The sequence below is a fragment of the Trichoderma harzianum genome (assembly GCF_003025095.1).
Source record: "Trichoderma harzianum CBS 226.95 unplaced genomic scaffold M431scaffold_12, whole genome shotgun sequence".
Taxonomy (NCBI): domain Eukaryota; kingdom Fungi; phylum Ascomycota; class Sordariomycetes; order Hypocreales; family Hypocreaceae; genus Trichoderma; species Trichoderma harzianum.
In genome coordinates, this window is record NW_020209260.1 from 541,266 (window position 1) to 559,599 (window position 18,334).

The 18,334-nt window shown below is 46.7% G+C and overlaps 8 protein-coding genes across 8 annotated transcripts; 4 read left to right on the forward strand and 4 right to left on the reverse strand.

Annotated features, from left to right (window-relative positions):
• Positions 1–1,031: 1,031 nt before the first annotated feature.
• Positions 1,032–4,126, reverse strand: M431DRAFT_485068 (hypothetical protein; the record flags this gene model as incomplete). The annotated part of the gene is made up of 5 exons (XM_024916250.1): positions 1,032–1,313; positions 1,356–1,996; positions 2,069–2,139; positions 2,245–2,985; positions 3,042–4,126. The coding sequence occupies 5 exons, from the start codon at positions 4,124–4,126 to the stop codon at positions 1,032–1,034; spliced, it is 2,820 nt and encodes a 939-aa protein (XP_024770876.1).
• Positions 4,127–4,869: 743 nt separating this feature from the next.
• M431DRAFT_93524 (hypothetical protein) lies at positions 4,870–7,176 on the forward strand (the record flags this gene model as incomplete). Its single annotated transcript, XM_024924486.1, has 3 exons — positions 4,870–5,126; positions 5,178–6,429; positions 6,493–7,176. The coding sequence occupies 3 exons, from the start codon at positions 4,870–4,872 to the stop codon at positions 7,174–7,176; spliced, it is 2,193 nt and encodes a 730-aa protein (XP_024770877.1).
• Positions 7,177–7,819: 643 nt separating this feature from the next.
• On the forward strand, positions 7,820–8,926 carry M431DRAFT_511311 (hypothetical protein). The gene has a single exon (XM_024919629.1). The coding sequence runs from the start codon at positions 8,043–8,045 to the stop codon at positions 8,784–8,786; it is 744 nt and encodes a 247-aa protein (XP_024770878.1). The 5' UTR covers positions 7,820–8,042; the 3' UTR covers positions 8,787–8,926.
• Positions 8,927–10,460: 1,534 nt separating this feature from the next.
• On the reverse strand, positions 10,461–11,358 carry M431DRAFT_511312 (hypothetical protein). The gene has a single exon (XM_024919630.1). It carries the CDS (start codon positions 11,246–11,248, stop codon positions 10,628–10,630), a length of 621 nt encoding a protein of 206 aa, XP_024770879.1. The 5' UTR covers positions 11,249–11,358; the 3' UTR covers positions 10,461–10,627.
• Positions 11,359–12,527: 1,169 nt separating this feature from the next.
• On the reverse strand, positions 12,528–14,351 carry M431DRAFT_511313 (hypothetical protein). Its single transcript, XM_024919631.1, has one exon. The coding sequence runs from the start codon at positions 14,169–14,171 to the stop codon at positions 12,843–12,845; it is 1,329 nt and encodes a 442-aa protein (XP_024770880.1). The 5' UTR covers positions 14,172–14,351; the 3' UTR covers positions 12,528–12,842.
• A 296-nt stretch (positions 14,352–14,647) lies between these two features.
• M431DRAFT_523102 (hypothetical protein) lies at positions 14,648–15,237 on the reverse strand. Its single transcript, XM_024920527.1, has one exon. It carries the CDS (start codon positions 15,135–15,137, stop codon positions 14,700–14,702), a length of 438 nt encoding a protein of 145 aa, XP_024770881.1. The 5' UTR covers positions 15,138–15,237; the 3' UTR covers positions 14,648–14,699.
• A 344-nt stretch (positions 15,238–15,581) lies between these two features.
• Positions 15,582–16,865, forward strand: M431DRAFT_498458 (hypothetical protein; the record flags this gene model as incomplete). The annotated part of the gene is made up of 2 exons (XM_024917695.1): positions 15,582–15,762; positions 15,862–16,865. 2 exons carry the CDS (start codon positions 15,582–15,584, stop codon positions 16,863–16,865), a joined length of 1,185 nt encoding a protein of 394 aa, XP_024770882.1.
• A 422-nt stretch (positions 16,866–17,287) lies between these two features.
• M431DRAFT_498459 (hypothetical protein) lies at positions 17,288–18,334 on the forward strand (the record flags this gene model as incomplete). The annotated part of the gene is made up of 1 exon (XM_024917696.1): positions 17,288–18,334. One exon carries the CDS (start codon positions 17,288–17,290, stop codon positions 18,332–18,334), a length of 1,047 nt encoding a protein of 348 aa, XP_024770883.1.

An 18,334-nucleotide genomic window follows, 5' to 3' on the forward strand; every position in this document is an offset into this window, starting at 1 on the left:
TCAACGGGGCAAATAGGACGGAGCCACATACAATGGGAAGCTTGGATGCAGCCTCCTGTTAGGCCAGATATGTAAAAATTACAGCATCTTGCAGGTATCTTGCATGCACCTGCACGTATACTCTTTTATAATTGGCAAGGCTGAGGGCCACCAACTACGTGGCGTCTATGTATTGGTCATGAGTATGTACTGATGCCTAGTCATTATCCGTAACAATTATTATGCCTTCTTTTCCTCGACCTAACCTGGGACCACATGAAGAAAAAAATTGAACTTCAGGCAACGAAAATTTTTGCAAGGTACCTTACATTACCATACAGCTCGAGAATGAGTTCCATGGCAAAAGTAGGTGGCTATGCATGCGAATTCTCATGGATGCAGTTTGACATCTTCATTTAAAGTAACTAATGAGATAATTCAGTCATATAAATGATAAGATGGAGGTACATGCGTGGATGCGATTGCGGCATACATGTAAGTGCATTTACAGTTGGTGCCGCTGAATGTTACTCAGCAATCCTACCCCCGTTATGATGTTCAGCCCATCTTAAGAGTAGCCCATATACTTTTATATCATATTCTCTATAGGCAGGGTTGCTTCGATAGATATTTCCCAATCAACGTATCTTGCTACCAAAGCACATATAAGTAACTTCGGAATAGCCTCACCTAACAGAGTATCACGAACAATATCGTGTTGATGAGCGCCACTGTCAGAAGGTAAACAGGTGATTGATTGTAAATTAAGAAATGGGCGAAATAGGCTCCAAGCTCAATCCTATCAGTTACCTCTCCGGCACGGTTATCCTGGTTGGCCTCTTTAACTGGGGTCTAGAAATTTTATTCCCTTGAAGTGCTGGAGTGTGTACAACAACATGTTGGTACATATGTTCATTAGGGGCTGGCTTAGTGATGATAGTTTTTCTCCAATTTAGCGATAATATGTACTGATAGTTGCACACTTCTAATAGAGTCATAAAATACCAGAGACGAATAATAAAAAGCATATAAATTAGGAAGAATCTCCTTCACTACATAATCACACAAGCATCTTCCCTTTTCCTCTTTCTTTCTGCATCTTGCCTCTCTTCCCTCGCAGCTTCAACTTCCTTTTTTGCCAATTCTACCTTCATACCCCCTATTTGAGCTTCAAACCCATTCTGCTGTCTGGCTAGATCCAGCTGAATCCTGGTCTCCATCAACTGTTTTTGAGCTTCCATCTCTTTCTTGTGTGCTTCATCGCGCAGTCGTTGTAGCTCCTCGTTCCGTTGGGTCTGTAGTTGCTTCATGTCGACACGCAAGCGCTCACCATCCTAGGCGGCAAGCCGAATTTTCTTCTCTAGGTCGGCACGAACTTGAAAAAACTCTTCTCTGGCACGCGCGTCACGCTTCTTAAACTCCTGCTCCATTTCCTTGCGAAGCTCTTTCAGATCTTGTTTATGCTTCTTTCGTAGGGCCGCCAGATCTGCTTGCACTTCCTGGCCCGCACTTGTCTCGTCTAGCGTCTTGCCGCTGGCCATCTCTTGCTGAATATCCAGGGTGATGCGCCGCCTTTGAGCGAAAATATGCTCCATTACAGCTAATGCCGATATGGTACCCTTGTCCAGTCGGAGGACCTTGCTTCCCCTACTCACCATACCAGCCCAGTATTCTGGCTTTGTCGAGAGGTCGCGCTCACGTCTCTCGCCCTCCTCTCGCGACACCAACCCCCACATCGTTGTTGCAAGCACGACACAAGACAGGCCCTCATCGCCGCAGAGTTTTTTGAAGATGCTCAGGTTCTTCAAAGCCGTTCCGCCCATACGGTTATCTGTAATACGGTGAAGGTAGACGATGCCAGCCAGCCGAATCTGGGCTTGGTATGAACGGTTCAGCCAGTCAGCCACTTGACGAAGAATTTCCGTGTCGGATCTGTTGGTATCATCAAAGCCGGGAGTATCGATCAAGTAACACTTCTTATCGCCAATAGTAGCGGCGTAGATACCGATGTCAGCACCTAAAGTATAGTAAAGTAGACGAAGTCAGTCTCAGAAATCGCCTCGTATTCTTCTTGTGGCGTATAACATACACGACTGGACTTCATTTCCGAGTTTAGAGTCCGGCGCAAAGTAAGAAATAAATGTACTCTTTCCTGAGCCCCTGATTCCCATCACCGCAATAATAGTATCATCAGGTCTTGCAAGTTAAGCCTTGTTAGTCTTTTCATGAAGTAGATTGCTATATGTATGAGTAGGTAGTACGCACGTAAGCATCGGTGGTTCCATATCTGCATTACTCGAATGCAAGGACATCGGTGGTTCTATATCTGCATTACTCGGATGCAAGGATATAGCAGGGCTACTGGCGGCATTTTGCATTATGATAGTGTTAAGATCTTCATCCTTGAAGTATTCGTGATGAGCGAAAAAGTGGTCATCGTCTATCACAGATACGGTGTCCAAGATGTCATGTCCATTTTTGTCGTACTGTGATATCTGGAGTCTCGGTTCAGGACTAAAAGAAAGGTTTTCAATCCAGTCTCTAAGTCGAACAGCGCTGTATTGGTCTTCTGGTAACGAATAAGTTCCAATTTGCTTGTCAATATCCTCTTCTGTTTCAAGCCTTGGCCAGGGGAGGGATCGGAGCGCAAACTCATATGCGTGACGAACCACATGATCCACGATATCTGGTGTGTCTGGTGGCCCGAAAGAGGAGCATAGGGGACATGAACTAATGCCCATATATTGTATAGAGGACCAGGATAGAATGTCCGCCAAAGAAAAATCCATCGACTGGTCTTGGTGTAGGGTTTCGAGGTGATGTTGAAGGCGTTCCTTTACGGGAAATATAACGGCATCCTCATCGCAAAAGGGGCATTGCCAAGAGAGAGGATGATCATTTTCTATGTGAGTCTGCCAAGCCTTGGTTGTAGCAAATAGGAGATGAGGTGTAGGACAGTTTTCAGCAACACAGGTGTACGGACATACATCTTCAATAAGATGTTGCCTATTTCAATTAATATATGCCTTTCATAATAAATGAATAACCCCAGTAAAACTTACGTCCATTTAGTAGAATTTGAAAAATGTTCCGATGGTAATGACTGACAACAACAAGGACATATTGATACTAAAAGATCGGATGGTAATGGTGGAGGCCTGGGAAATTCTGTATCAGCTGCTATCAAGGAGATTTGAGACTTTGCAATCGTCGATGCCTGATACCGCTTCTTGGGTGGCTGTGTGTATCTCAACGTTCCCTCTGCTGTTGATGCTAAAGAGAGATTGGCAATTTCTGGTACTGCTATTTTAGTCCCAACTTTGCGGCCCTTTAACAAAGTCGTAACACTGCCGCCCGCGAATGGAGAGGTGACCGAATCGAGTGGTTGTAACTCCAGCACAGCCTCTTCATTAAATGATGAAACATTCACTGGCAGCTCTTTCTTCTTTGCGTGCATATATCGCTTCTGGGCCAGTAAAAATCGGTGTCTCCTCCTCAGGTTAGCTTCAATCAGCCTTTTCTGCATTGGACTCAGTCTAGAAGGATCTAGCTCGCTCAATCTAGATGAAAATAAGTATTCTGTTTTTTCTGCAACATGTCTATGTTGGTCGGGTTTGTTTTGCGTAGCTTCGATGAGCTTATTGATCTCTGCAGAGTTGAGGCCATTGATGTCAGGCTGATTTTCATTAGGTCGTAATAGAATGATACATTCCAAATGTTCTCTAAACTGCTGATGCTCCTCGGGGTCGAATGTTTCATCAGCTCTGCGGCTGCGTGATGCTTTCCCCGTCTGACGAATAGCAACTCCGATAAAGGCCAAATTTCTAATCAGCTGCTCAATATTTCCTAGAGCCTCTATAGTAGAGCTAGCCTTGGACCTGAGTTCAGTGTAGTCCTCCAGACAATCGATAAGCAGACCTAAGACGCTCTTTATTAAGTCTAGGTCATCTGGCCTGTTCTTAAATCTCGAGTCTAAAGACAAGCCGGACTTCGACATTGCCCCAACAGTATCAGCCCAGAGGCGGAAATCGGCCAGTCTACTTCGTAGGACTTCATGGTCACCTGAGGTATCGCCCTCGACTGTGTTTTTAAATTTTGACAAGCAGCTTTCAGCAAGATCAGCAATCAATTTCTTAGAAGACGACATGACGAGCTCAGCAGGGAGATCAAGCCGATATCTTGGAAACTCGCTCGAGGCTTTTTCGGCCGTGGTGATTTACAGTCATGCGTAACCTACCTTTTACTAATCAAATACTTCTTGGTATGATTGGGTAGGAGGGCGGGGTAGGTTGGGTACCAATATCTAATACTGGATGCTGTATCGCTTCAGCCTTGCTCTTCAGATCAGCTGCATTATCTTTCCTCAGTAACATCAAAATGCCGCTGAACGCTCCACATCTTGTATTGAAGGATTGGGCAACAATCCTCTCAAAAATTCTCATTTCCATAAACGACGTCAAATCGGACAAAAGGCTTACCTTAACCTGCCGAGTCCAGGTATCCAAGATTGCTACCCAGCTGCGAATAATCAGTGCCTCTCTCGAATCAATCTCGCCGTGGCTGATTGAGCCTGAAATTGAGCTGCTATGCCAAAAATTGCTTCTTGAACTCGCAAGTATTTACTCTGTAGGCATCTACTATTTATATTATCATTATGATATTCAAAACCTCAGTTGCTGAATATAGCAGTGGCCAAATATCCTACGAGAAACTTGTACAATCGATGACGCCGATGCTCTGCTTAGAAGAGAATGTAAAAAAGGTGGTGTATACAACTTGAATCCGGTGAAAGATTTATTTGTCAATTCCAGATGCAGACATCTCATGGCCATTATCATTACTAGTTGCAGCCATCTCTTCCAACTCTTGCTCCAGGGTGGTATCGACAACATGAACCATCTACCGCCTAATGTCCATCACACTCTAACAAAGAAAAGTTCCACTAATTTTAGCGATGGTCTATTCGAAGCGCTGAAAGTCCACACGCGATGCAGTGCCGGTGAACATTGCGCTCCAGTATATCACAAAATAGACTCTTGGCACCCAGCGAGGCTCTGCTTGAGTGAAGAGTGTCAAAGCGACCCCTCTTTCAACATCATTGTTTCTCCTATGGAAATGCTATATTGGCAGGAATTTTACCTAAGAATGTACGATGTTCATCGTATTCAGCATTAATTCTTCAACTGACGTTCTAGAAGACAACCAGAAGACCTAGATATGGAACATGGCTCATCAACAAAATTGGAACTCTGTAAACTTATAGAAACGCAGCAGTTTGCCAGAGCAGAGATTCAATATACGCCATCTAATGGGCTTTCAGATCTGCGCAGAAATCGAGATATCGACTTCTTGTCGGCCTCAGGAGAAGGAGAAAAACTTACGACTATACTTGGTCAATATCAACTCACGCCGAGAGATAAGGTTATATTAGGCTATACCATTGCACAAGCCTACTACCAATTTTACGACTCAGAGCTATTGCGCTCAAAATGGACCAGTGACAACATCTGGCTCATGCCACTGGTTAATAAAAGAGATGTACTTCCATTACGACCTTATTTAACTTTTCCATTTGGCACGGCAAGCAATCCCAATGAGGACATTATCCAAGACGAGCGCTCCCTTCATCGTCATCCGCGGATACTTGCCATAGGATTGCTGTTACTTGAGATTGGTCTATCCAAACGCTTTCCAGAACATCCTTCGTTAACTCGAACTGCGCAGATTAACTTCTCTTTTCAAATTGCAAAAAGTTATCTGCAAGAGTTTAAAGCCGTATCATGGGAAAACTTTCAGCACAAGTTGATATATGACAACGTGATCGAATATTGTATTTACGACATGAAGGGAAGCGAGAACTCTAACAGACTAATTCAAGGCGGTGGCGCCTGGGGAAAGTCCTTAAAGATAGGACCAGACACGAATGGAAAGCAGAGGCGAAAAAATGCTTTTTACAAGAAAGTTGTTGTTCCGCTCCAATGGCTTGCCGAAAGGGGATTCGAGCATCATGTGGGAAAGACGATTTACATTCAGAAAACTGCCACCCAGCTGCCCAATTCGAATCTTACCAATACATTGGGCCGACTCATGGCGTCTTTCGATAATGAGAGAAACATGAGTTCCAGCATGTGGCTACGAGATATGGAGACAATCGGACAGATGGTTGAGCTCCAAAGACGCAACTTCAGGGTTTCAACGCGTATTCGTATTGCAATACTTGATACAGGTTTCGATCATGAAGATGATAACTACGATGAATATGAAGAACGCATTAAAAAAACAAAGGATTTTACCAAATCTGCAGCTCAGTCAGAGGTTGAAGACGTATTTGGCCATGGAACACTTATGGCTAAACTGATTATGGATTGCGCCCCTTCCGCAGATATCATTATAGCACGTGTAGCAAAAAGTACAACAGAGCTCGAGGCAAGCAAGAACAATATTTGCGAGGTACCTCCCCAGCTACCAACTTGCATTTATTATCTAGATTGACTAAATTCTTTTTTATTATAGGCCATTGAGTGGGCAGGTATTGCCTGCAAAGCTGACATTATATCTATGGCCTTTGGGTTTCCACGAGATGACAAAGGCATAGCTATGGCCATTGAGAAAGTTCACTCAATGCGGCGTGGAAATATCATCTTCTTGTCTAGCGCTGGTAACTCACCACATGAAGACGAAAATTTCCCTGCCCGTCATCGTTTAGTTATTCCAGTCTATGCAACAAACCGCTATGGCTCATTTCTTGAGATCAACCCCAGACTTCGCGATGATTCACGTACCGTTCTGGGCTTGTACGGGGCTGATTTGCCTAATAATTTATACACTGGCCTCAATAAGAAGTTCTCGAAAGTGTGTCAACCCGGGTCTTCGATAGCCACGGCAATAGGAACAAGCGTCGGTGCCATCATATTGGCTTACGCTACTGTACTGCCTCACTTGGCAAGTGATGAATTAGCAGCTGAATCTTCCTTTTCTATCTTGAAATTACTATGGACGGGTGAAGGGATGGGCGCCATGTTCAAAGAGATGGCTAGGAATAAACAAGGCCGCCAGTGGTTTGTTGATCTAATTGCATTTTGGAGGGACACTAAGAATACCAATGCTGCGAAAAATAGCACCGCGAGCGATATTAACAGATTCCATCGAATTCATGGGTCTCTACAGCCCGTTCAGCGCGCATCAGGCCGAACATAGATTCATTAGCAGTCTACCCACATATCAACTTTAATACTGATAATAATCTCCTTGCTCGCGGCTCGAACTCGTGGACATAGTTTTGGCATCAAAAGTTTCTCACTAGAACACATTACTTAAAAGCACATGCCTACAGAAATGCAATAAGCCACTTACTTGAACTCGTCCGCTATCCTATCACCTACCAACTCTTACTCCCAAACTAAAGCGCAGCGTAGCTGCTTATCTATTTTTTTCTAGGTGCTCTATTGTTAAGAATATTAATTCTCATGTTTGGAAGATAATAATCGAGCCGGCTTATATCACTGCCTGCTACAGTCTGACCTAAAAGGCACTCTATATTAACTCCAGACTTATCACAGCCCGCTGCTATACGTCTACTTTGATAAATCCTGCTACTTACCTCTAGGTACATCAGGTAGCTAGGTAGATATGCACCACACATTAGACTGCATCTACTTCAAGTATATATCCTCTCTTTGACACGACGTCGAACCGGCAGCCATTACCCAAGTCCCTGGGATACCTAACCAATGAGCTATGCATCATTAGCACATATGCATGCACTTATCTAATCCAAATAGCACGCGTACCCGCTCTCGCTACTGTGAAAAAATTGAGTTTCATCCATGTTACATTAAGTGCCTGTTCCCAAGCCCGAGCCGTAATTAATACCCAACCACAGCATATGCACAAAGGTCTGGAAGAGTCATCTAGCAAGATCAAAATGACTCAACAAACTTGGTTTCTTCCGCCAGACTTCACTTTTCTGCCCGAAGGCGAGTTGTCTGTCTCTTGGTACCATTATCAAAAACCCGAAGCGCCCGACCCTATGTCTCGCCGCAGTTGGTCTCAGTTCCCCGCTCATGGATATCCCGCTCCCAGACATCCAGAGCCTGATGGAAAAAGGCCATCGCCATTCTCGAACGAACAATGCGTCTATCTGCTCAAAAGTGTTCGACCGATTCATCGAACTGGCATCTAATTCTACAAGTGTGATTTGGTCTCGCTACAAAAGCACCACGTTTGGCAGCGTGGACCTAGAAACACGGACTTATAGCAAGGCTATCTCTTCGGAGGCCCTCAATGCAATCGTCGGGCTGGAGCGGGTAAAAAAGTACATGAACCGAGGAATACTGGGAAAGCGGCCGATATACATTATCACAGGATTGCGCATAGCTCGGGAATCTTTTTCTGTGGCATATGAAGCTCGTTCGAGAATTGAGACGTCATTCGCAGTCTTAGGATCCGCAGCCACAGGGCCTTTGCCATTGAATATTGGAGCAAGTATTTCGGAGAAAAATGATAAGAGCCGAAAAGACGAGTATCAGATAGCCGCTAGCGTGGTGTTCGCATATAGGCTGCATGTGATTCGAGAAAGACGGAGCGGCGATGTTGAAACAGAGTTATTTAGGCATCGAACGGCATTCATGACAGGCGAAAGAGATGACGAAGGCAAATCCATCAAGGAGATGGTAGTAGAGGAAGTGAATACAGAGGTGTTACGTGAAGATCTGGGTATCGAGCCGGACTTTGAAGAATTTGCTGTTGCGGAGGAGGCGCAAGATGAATTGTGTATTTTGTTTCAGAAGAGTGACTCAAAAGCCTGACAAGAATGCGAAAATTTCGGGACGGGCACTTTGAACAAACAAATGAATGGATAAATGAATCAATTATTGCTTAGTGTTCTTATCTTGTCTGCCCCCTCTCCATCAGAGATGAGGAGGTGAAGTGGAATGGTAAAATTCTCCAAGCGTCGCTAACCTGCAAAATAGAGCTCCCCTTCAGTAACAATTTGCTACTCTAAACCCCAAATTAGTATTCGTTGTATCTCTTTTTATCGTTCACTTTGTTCATCTTTATTTGTGATTTGTCTATATAACATTCCGCAAAGATTTGTACGAAGTGCTCAGACATCATTCACACAATAACGCAACTATCCTCACTCGCAACAACCATTTCGCCATATAGAGATGTGAAGCTTATCCACACTCATTACGACAACTCTCACAGTGTAAGTACATGTCATTATTTTAGGAGAACGTACGAGATACTCATGTAACCACGCTGAAATTCTCGGGGAATCTCCCAGTGTATATGTACATAGAGTTACATGCATATAAGAAAGGCGACCAAACGCAGCCTATTATTGGATTGATATGGTTCATGCATCTGCGCATGAGCTCTCTAGTTTCCTCAGGCATGAATAACAATAAATACGTGGCTCTAATATATAGATCATAAGAATAGTCGTCACCTGGAACATTGTCGTATTGTCTTGAATCGTCATACCTGACGCCTCAGTCGCTGTTATTGCATTTCGGCTCGCGACAAATGAGAAATCAGTGATGGGTATACAAACCTGTGCCTATCTAGCTGCATGCCCTGCTTTGGGAATATAATGCCATTTCTGGATACAGTCACCTCGTTAATGTCTGCCAGAAAGTTTCGGATATACCCATACATGTACTCTGCATATACCTGCGGATGCGGCTCAGACAAATTCAAGTTCAACAGGCGGCATATCGATAATGCAATAAGGCATTGATCATATGCACTTGGTAACATTTGGTCATTTACTTTTGCTACCAATGCGCTGTGTTTTACCTGCAGGATTTCGGTGAGAGAACATAGCACGTGGGCCCAAATTTACTCTCAGCCGCACGTAATGAGGACGTAAATATATGTGTTGTCCATTAACTAAGCTTGTGGACGAAATCACGCTGGTCTTGCCACCCAATACCCTTCTAATTACTCACTGTCTGGTTAAAATTGTAGCAGATGAGACTCCCAGTGTTGCTTCGTTTAGTTGAGCAATTCTGTACTGTATGGCATCGTCATCTGACTAGCACAATCCTGGCAATTCTTGAGATCAATAATGGCACAATTACCGTTTCATAGCCGTAGCCATTTCGGTAGATGTCTCTGGCAACGACATGTTCCAATTACAACAACGTTTATAGCTCAACCAAGGACGCAAATCCTCATCCTTGCTGGTGCATCAGGCCAAGGGAACATCTGTACTGCCTTAATGGGTATAACTGTCAGAACTTAAATAGTGGGCTAGTCATTCGTGTTTCCAGAATAGCTGTTTCCAGCTCTCCGTTCTCATGACTAGTTCCTCCGAAGAGTGTCCACTTGGCGTACGGAGTCGCCGGCCGAGTGGCCCCTCTGGTACTCGTACGAGTTGTTTACATTGTAAACACCCTTATGGATCCAGATAGGTCTAATCTTATCATATCACGCATACGGCAAGCCATGTAGACAGAAAAGAATTCATCGTCCGCTAAGTCATGAAGCCGATTATATACAGAATAAGCATATGGAGCTATAAACATTATTCCGCTCAAGTCAGAAGCGCATATACAAATCCTCCAACAAATATACAACGAAAAACCTCTCCGTCAAGCACACCCCTTCATAACAACTCATCCCTCGATTGATGAATCGCTTACTGGCGGGTCCAGAAAGCAACATCAGACCAAGTGATGCTCATGGGACCAACGCCGCTGTCAGTGGTGTAAGCACCAAACTTGTCATAGAAGCTTCCGCCAGGAGCATTGTCGTCACGGAAAGCCAATTGGCCGTTGACATAGACGCGGTAGCTGTGGATGTCGGCGTTGTGGACAGTGTTGATGGTGACGCTCGAGCCGACGTTGGCAACGCCGGTAGCCAGAGTAGCACCGCCCTCGACGCTGTACAGGCGGCCGCCAGTGTCGACGGCCAGGATGAAGTAGGGGCCGGTGTCTCCGTTAAAGGTTTGCTTGATGGCGATACGGCTGCCGCCCAGGGAGTTGATCTTGAAGGTGCCGGCGAACTGGTGGACGCCGGTGGTGTAGTCGTCGTTGTAGCGACGCTCGGCGCGGAGGTGGCCGTTGGAGCAGCCGGAGCCGCTGGTGCTTCCGTTGGGGTTCGCGGGGATGGAAAAGGTGCTGCCGCTGACGCTGCCTCCGGCACAGGTCTGGGTCGAGAAGCCTGGGCTGGCGGGAACCCAGTTGCCGCTCTCGAGGGGAGTGGCAGCAAAGACGGCGGTGGCAGCCGAGAGAGTGGCGAGGACGGACTTGACGAGCATCTTGACGGTGGTATGGAGTTAATGGGTGAAAGGCTTTGTCAATTGATCAAGACCTGAAGTTGCCTGTGAGAGAGAGCAGGAAGCAAGACATGATCAGCTGTCGATCCGGGCCGTCTTATATACAAGTTGTTTGCATCAATGGGTCGACGTCAGTCAGTGTGCCCATAATACTAGCTGTATGTACGAGTACGTACGCAAGACAGCAGCATGGATGTCATGATCAATCCCATTCCATCAAACCAGCGGAGCTGATGGAATATTCCACCTATTACAACGGCGAGGCTTCTAGTACCGTCGTTTGAGCATGACCAGTTGGGAAGGTCTTTAAGCTGAGCCCCTGACGAGGCTAGCGTCGTTTGGCTTGGTATAGTGCCGTCAAGCCGTCTGTTTTCGCACAGCCTTGGAGAAATGTCGCTGTCTATTCGATAGTGCTTCTTTGGGACACGAGTAGCTTGGCAGGGCGGAGCCTTGGTGATTGGTGGAAGAAACAGCAAAGACTATACACATATTACTTACCTGCTCTATAGGGAGGAGGCACGTCGACCATTATTGCCCATTTGTAAACGCCGGTGAGAACCTAAAAGTTATGGCGTTGCGGTGGGACTACGGAGGAGTTGCAGCTATTTTTGACGAGTTTTGGGTCTCTTAACGGCCCCGCCAACATGGACTGCGAAGGAAATTACCAAGTAGGGAGAAGCTCAAGCTCACCTGCGTATCAAAATAGAGTATGGAGCACGGAAGTATGGAGTGTGTTATGTGTTGTGTGTTGTGTGTGTAATTGTATGTAAGACCAGCTAATGCCCGCCTAATCCCGGTAGTGAGCGTGAATTACAAAGCTATTGGCTGTGGAAATATGCAAAGTCGTTTTCGGAGTTGACGGTGCGATACTCGTATAATACGAGACAGAAGGATTGGTGCATCCGTCAGCCCTTTCTCGGATTGAGTTGCCGGTTTGAATAACCGTCCTGAGCCATTTTCAACTGTCCTATTGCACGACTTTGCCGATTGCAATTATGCCGGACTTTTTCGCCGTGTCGGTCAATGGCAGTAGAGCTCGTACGAGGCCATCGGTAAATTTACCTTGAATAGTTTACAAGTTAGGCAATGGGTGCGCTGGCTGCGCGTGGCTGCATTCAATCGCTCGGCTGACTACATGTACACAGCGTGTAATACACAGCAATGATGATGTGGCAGTGAATGCCATAAATGGCAGAGATTTACGTGATGATTCGTCATGCATTAAGATTCAGACATCAAAAGATCAATTCAGGTCATAAAAGCTTTCCATCTATGAGTAACAGTCTCGTATCATTGAGAAGCAAAGGACATACATAGGCAGCGCCTTGAATCTGCGTCAAACACCCAATCCGGCAACTCAAAGCGCATCTCCTTGTTCACATCCTACGTTAAACCGCTTCCTGCCTAAAATCCCTATTGTACAACGTCTGTGAATAAAATCCACCAGTCAGAAATGCTTATACCATCATGTTCTCATCCAGCACAGTCATTCGGGCAAAGCAAAGACAAACAGCTCCTTTACAGATCAATCCGTCATCTCAGTCTCCAACCCATAAAGGCAAAAATTTGCACAACTTCATCGCCTGTTGCGGTCTTTGGTTTCTCCGAGAGTCTGGAACAAGGAGCTTATTTGCTCCTGGTAAGCGGCTCTCATCCGGTCCATTTTGTCCTTCATGCGCTCCAACTCATCTTCCAATTCTCGATTCCTCTTTCTCAAGTTCTCTTCCCTCCACGATGGTGGCGTCATGAGGGCAATGTCTTGAACCGGCCGCTTCGTAGGGGTGACGAACTGAGTAGGTCGGGCATATGTAGAGTCGGTAGCTGGCGGACTGATAGGAGTAAACAAGCTCCGGGTCCAAATTTCGGGAGTCGACGGCGGTACCGCTATTCCAGCTGGCTTCTGCTTCTCAGGAGTCTGGATCTTCGTGTTCTCCTGGTCTCTAGCACTGGAGCTGCCCAGAGATCTCTTCCAATTTCCATACTCTACCGCTTTGCAATGCGCAACTGACTTGGTATGCTTCGTGTGGTTTCCCTTGTTGAAGAAAGAGTGCTGGAACTTCGGACACTCCGGCTCGTCGCACTCAAGACTTATTTGAGCAAACCCGAGCCGGATCTCGGAGGTTGGAGACGTTGGATCGGTTGGTGGGCGTGGGTGAAGATGCTGTTCCGTCGCAATATGCCTATGGAAGCTTTGGCTGGTCTTCAGCTTCTCTCCGTATTTTGGACAGCCCTCGACAGTGCACCGGAATTCTCTAGCAGCTTCTTGCTCAGCCATGATATCAGCGATCGACTTTCCAGATTCTCGAAGAAACTCGGTGGCGTTGACATGGTTGTGCGACTCTTGATGTCGAGTAAATTCGCTTTCAGTGTAGAACACTCGCTGGTACCGGCGACAGGATGGCTCTGTGCACCTTTCACCCTCTTCTTCCGACAAACACTCCTCCGTTGTTTCTCCCTCCATTAGATTGGCAACTTCAGCATAGTTAATCTTCTTCACGGAAACTGGGCTGCTGAGAGGCTCTTCGGGGAATAAATGCTCATGACCTGGAGTGTTTAGGGCGTGGATCACAAACTCGGATTGACTGGCAAACAAGGTGCCTTTCAAATCGCATTTGTCCTCGAGGCAGATCCAATTAAAGTGCCCGCTGGCCTTGAAGTGCCTCTTCAAAGCCGGTCTCGCAGCAAAAGTTGAGTCGCACTCGGAACAGAAGTATGGAGGGTTGTGCCAGTCATCCTCGTGGATGCGGCATTCCTCTACCGTTTCAAACGTGAAGCCATCGCAGCTCGAATGCGGGCAAGCAAATGGTTGATCTCCTTCTCCTTCCAAGGCGGGCTTATCTATTATATAGCCTGTCGGCGGAATCTCCACGCAAAGGTCTATTGGTTCGTTGTTGAGGATCTCCATGGGTATCGACAGGGAGCGACGAAAGACTCGAGATGGATGAGAGCCGGAGAGTTGCGTTGGTGCCAAAAGCAATCGGGTAGCTGCTTGAAGTGGCAGTGGTTGGAGTAAAAGATGCGCATCATATTGGCTGTCTCTTGAAGTTATTCTTGTGGTTGTTGAAGTGAAGAGAGAGCGGAGTGCAGAGGTGAGTTAAAGGTGAAGTGAGGATGGGGTGAATCTCGCAGCCTTGGTGGCTAATATTTCAGGCTCACATTTTCTTCGCCCTTTGACACTGAATGTATGTGCATGTGGCCTGTGCTGTAATCAATACGCCAACTTTATGCATTTTCTCTCGCAACTCGTAATTTATGACAATTGATCAATGCCGTAACTGAATAGATGTGACAGGTTGTGTTCAGTCGCAAGCTATACAGCACATGCGAATTCTTTGTGCCAGGTGTTCGTTTTCACAACTACCCGGTACCCATAATGAGCTCACAAACTTGAATACGAACCTAGAATTCACATATTGAGACTTCATAGACTCGTCTATCCCAATGCCTGTCCCGTTTGCTTGGCCAAGCTGCCCACAAACTCTGACGAATACAGACTATCCAAAAACTCCAGAATCCCATCCACTTTTTCCCCATCCTCACTTATGGTAATCATGAAAATGTACTCGTTATTATACGCCCCAATATCCGACTCCCCCGTGCTCTTCAAGTGCATCGTGACCCTCCTCGCCTCAACATCCACAATCCACGGCGATGTGTCCACAGCGTGTAGGCGAAAGTTGCGGATGACGGGAATGGTGCGCTCGAGAAACTCTCCGAATTCAGCCCTGGTTCTGGCTGGTCGATTTCCAGGAAGAACGCGGTGCGTGCATGAGGGGCTTTGCATAGAGAGGATGTCTGAGACGGTCCATTGGTTGTAGGCCGCGATGAAGTCGTTTGCCGTGTTGATGAGCTGAGATCGACTAGGAGCCATTTTGGCGAATTGGGTGTCTCAGAGCGCTGCTGTTATTCGATGCAAATCGTTATTGTAATGTGTAATGATTCCATGGTGAAGCAATGCGATTCCAGCATCGTTTTATAGTCTCTCTCAACTCTGCCCATCATCAAAGCACAACAAGCATCTCCAGTCCTGGAAGCATCGCCAGCTTACAAACGCTGCCTCTGCTTCTTCCACTCCATTTCCACCTCTCTCCCCCATCCGTCAACTGTACTACCGCCTTTCGGTCGTCTCTTCACACATTATTGGCTGCAATTGCCGTCTTATCCCCACCAAAACCGTCCGCTGCCCGCCTCATTTCCACCGTTAGCTCCGCTAGTTTGCCGCAGTCATCTTAAGCCCGGGTTGCATCTCCGTCTCTTCCAAGTCACCAACTCGCATCAACAGCTGTTTCTTCTATTGCTGGCTTCCTTATACGTCATGGTCGCTCAAAAGAGACAAAAGTCATGCGCTTCCTGTATTGCTGCGAAGCGGAAGTGTGACAAAGCTCGGCCATTCTGTCGACGCTGTGAGGACAAGGGCTTGGACTGCCGGTATGCCGTCTTGATCCGACGCGCTGTTGCCAAATCAAGCCCATCGGATGAACCAAGTGAGATTCCAGGCAAGTAGTTTAAATTCATGTTTTATTATAAACCAGTCTTGAGATTTTTAGTGGTCTGTTGTCTAACATCAAGTTCTCAAACGTGATTGTTTTATCCAGGCCATGTTTACTTCTTCAACACCCATGTCTCAAGTCTATCCGCCTCTGCCTCTTCAAAGCTATGGTTCATGACCCCTGAGACGTGGAACATTGAAAAGGCCAACCCCAGAGCTCCCCAAATACCAATACCCGTTTTCAGAACCTTTGTCCAGCGGCTCCAGGACTGGCTCGTTCAATGGATCCATGACGGCCAATGCCCTTTTATACACCGCCAACTCTACGCCGATGGCTTCTTCCCATCTTGTATGCAGGACGCATTCTCGTCCATCAGCATCCAGCAATCATGTAATAGCAGCAACCAAGACTTGACTGCTCGCATTATCCAGGACCGAGCAAACTCGCTCATCAAGAACAACTGGATCGAAGTGGGGAGCAGCAATCTCATGTCAATGGCTGTGCCTGTACTCGACACTTCTCAGCATCTAGCTCGCGTCCAGGCATTACTCATATATCAAATCCTCCGCCTCTTCGACAAGGGCGTATGGCAGCAGACTCGCGCCGAAGAGTCCATGCCAACGTTGCTCTCATGGTGTCAGCAGATGTGGGATTCGGCAACTTTGGATAGCATCACAACCTCTCAAGCCACACCCGACTTTATTGTGAATGAAAACAGCCAACAGAACGACTCCAATAGCAATAATTTCACACCCCGACTCTGGAGACTATGGATTCTGTCCGAGAGCATCCGCCGGACGTGGCTCGTCGTCATGGCCACCATCTCGGCCTACCGCACAATGAAGGACGGCTGGTGTGGATGTGCTGGCGGCATTCCCTTTACCGCGCGTCGATCCCTGTGGCTCGCATCGACTTCGTCCCAGTGGGCGACCATCTGCTGGACCGAAGACCCCTTGTTTCTGCCATACTTGGGCAGCCGTGCAACGCTGGAATCGTGTGATCCAAACGAAATGGACGATTTTGGATTCAGCTTCTTTTCACTGGTCTGGGGACCGGAGTGGGTGGAGTGCTGGAGGGAGGGCCATGGAGTGAGGCCATTGGCTGCCTGACACGTCCGTCTCTACATGAGCAACTCGGTATAAACAGTGCCCAGATAAGATAGACACTCGTGATTTCATGCTTTATACCTCATGATGAAATATTCAGCAGTCTTCTACACTGCTTACTGGCTCTTCAGCGTCGTTTCCTGGCATCCTACAAGCAGCGTAGACGTCATTCGCTGCAAACACCGGTATACAGGTACGGGTACCGAAAATATTGAGCCAATAAGCGCTGCATAGCCTCATCCTTTAATATATTTCTTAGGCAGGGAATCGAGCCTTGTCATTTGTCTGTAGGGCACGATTTGGTCACTGATCGTACCTAACATCAGGCAGCCGCGTTAAATCCCATTTCACACCTCAATCCCTCTTACATCCAACACCGCGCCACCATACTATACACTCGATATTGATTAATCACGGGCTCAAACATGTCTCAAGCTACCTCTTTCACATATGAAAACTCGACACCTGTGGAAAAGAAGAGAAACTGGAGGGCGATGATCCTCTCGTCCATGATTGGTGGAGTGGCCGTAATCTTGTCTTTCTTCGCCATCTCGGCTCTCACGCCACCAGGGGAAGTCTGCTTCATAGTCGTCACAACAGTCTGGGGAATCTTCACGAGGATAGCTGGAAACATCCTCGGCTCAGAAAGAATGACTTACATCCTTCGCCAAGACCTAATCCAACAGTCCTACCGAAAAACCATCGACAAGTACATTGGGTCCGCGCTGGAGAATGCCGTCACCAGCATCCGTAAACAGGAGCCCTCGAAGTTTCAGAAAACAAGGTTTTATTTCGATGTGGACCACAAGCTTCGCTTCACTATTCTTGAAAAGCGTCGCTTGTTCTTTGACCTCTCTTATAAAGTCACCACTCCGTCTGCGACATCACATCGACCATTGCACCAGGGCGTCTCGGCACCCGACTTGCCTAATTACGAGCCCCAAAGCACTCGGACGGTAATAACTGAGGCAAAGAGCCTTATTGAGGGTATTCGTCATGGTGCTCAAGAAGGCGCGCTCCTTGGCCTTGCCAGCGGAGCCTTAGCCATTCTGTTATGTCTTGTGTTTGGAAAGTTTGGCATCTTCCTAGGCATAATAGGCGCCACGATTCTCCTAGCACAGAGAAATCATTCCGCGATCCCGTTAGCGACACCAGACAAAACCGCACTCACTGAGGAATTTGGCAGAGAAGCATTGCAGCAAGTGATGCGCTTGATGCGCTGTGCTCATGATAATACTGTTGGATTGGAGCTCGGCATGCAGGTCTGGTCTACAGCAGTCGAAACTGAGGATGCGCACCCGAAAATTGGAGCGTCCTCGATTATTTTACATTTTGACAAGTCCGTTCCGCTGATGATCAAAGAGGGAGAACAAGATGGGAGATCTCTCACACAGATTGATAAGGATGGGAGCAGGAGCAAAAATGAAAAGGGGCAGCGATCAAAGAATCATTCTACAAGAATATCCTTATGA

Coding starts and splice junctions, on each gene's coding strand:
- M431DRAFT_511311 (XM_024919629.1), top strand. CDS start 8,043: ATGGATATCCCGCTCCCAGACATCCAGAGCCTGATGGAAAAAGGCCAT.
- M431DRAFT_511312 (XM_024919630.1), bottom strand. CDS start 11,248: ATGCTCGTCAAGTCCGTCCTCGCCACTCTCTCGGCTGCCACCGCCGTC.
- M431DRAFT_511313 (XM_024919631.1), bottom strand. CDS start 14,171: ATGGAGATCCTCAACAACGAACCAATAGACCTTTGCGTGGAGATTCCG.
- M431DRAFT_523102 (XM_024920527.1), bottom strand. CDS start 15,137: ATGGCTCCTAGTCGATCTCAGCTCATCAACACGGCAAACGACTTCATC.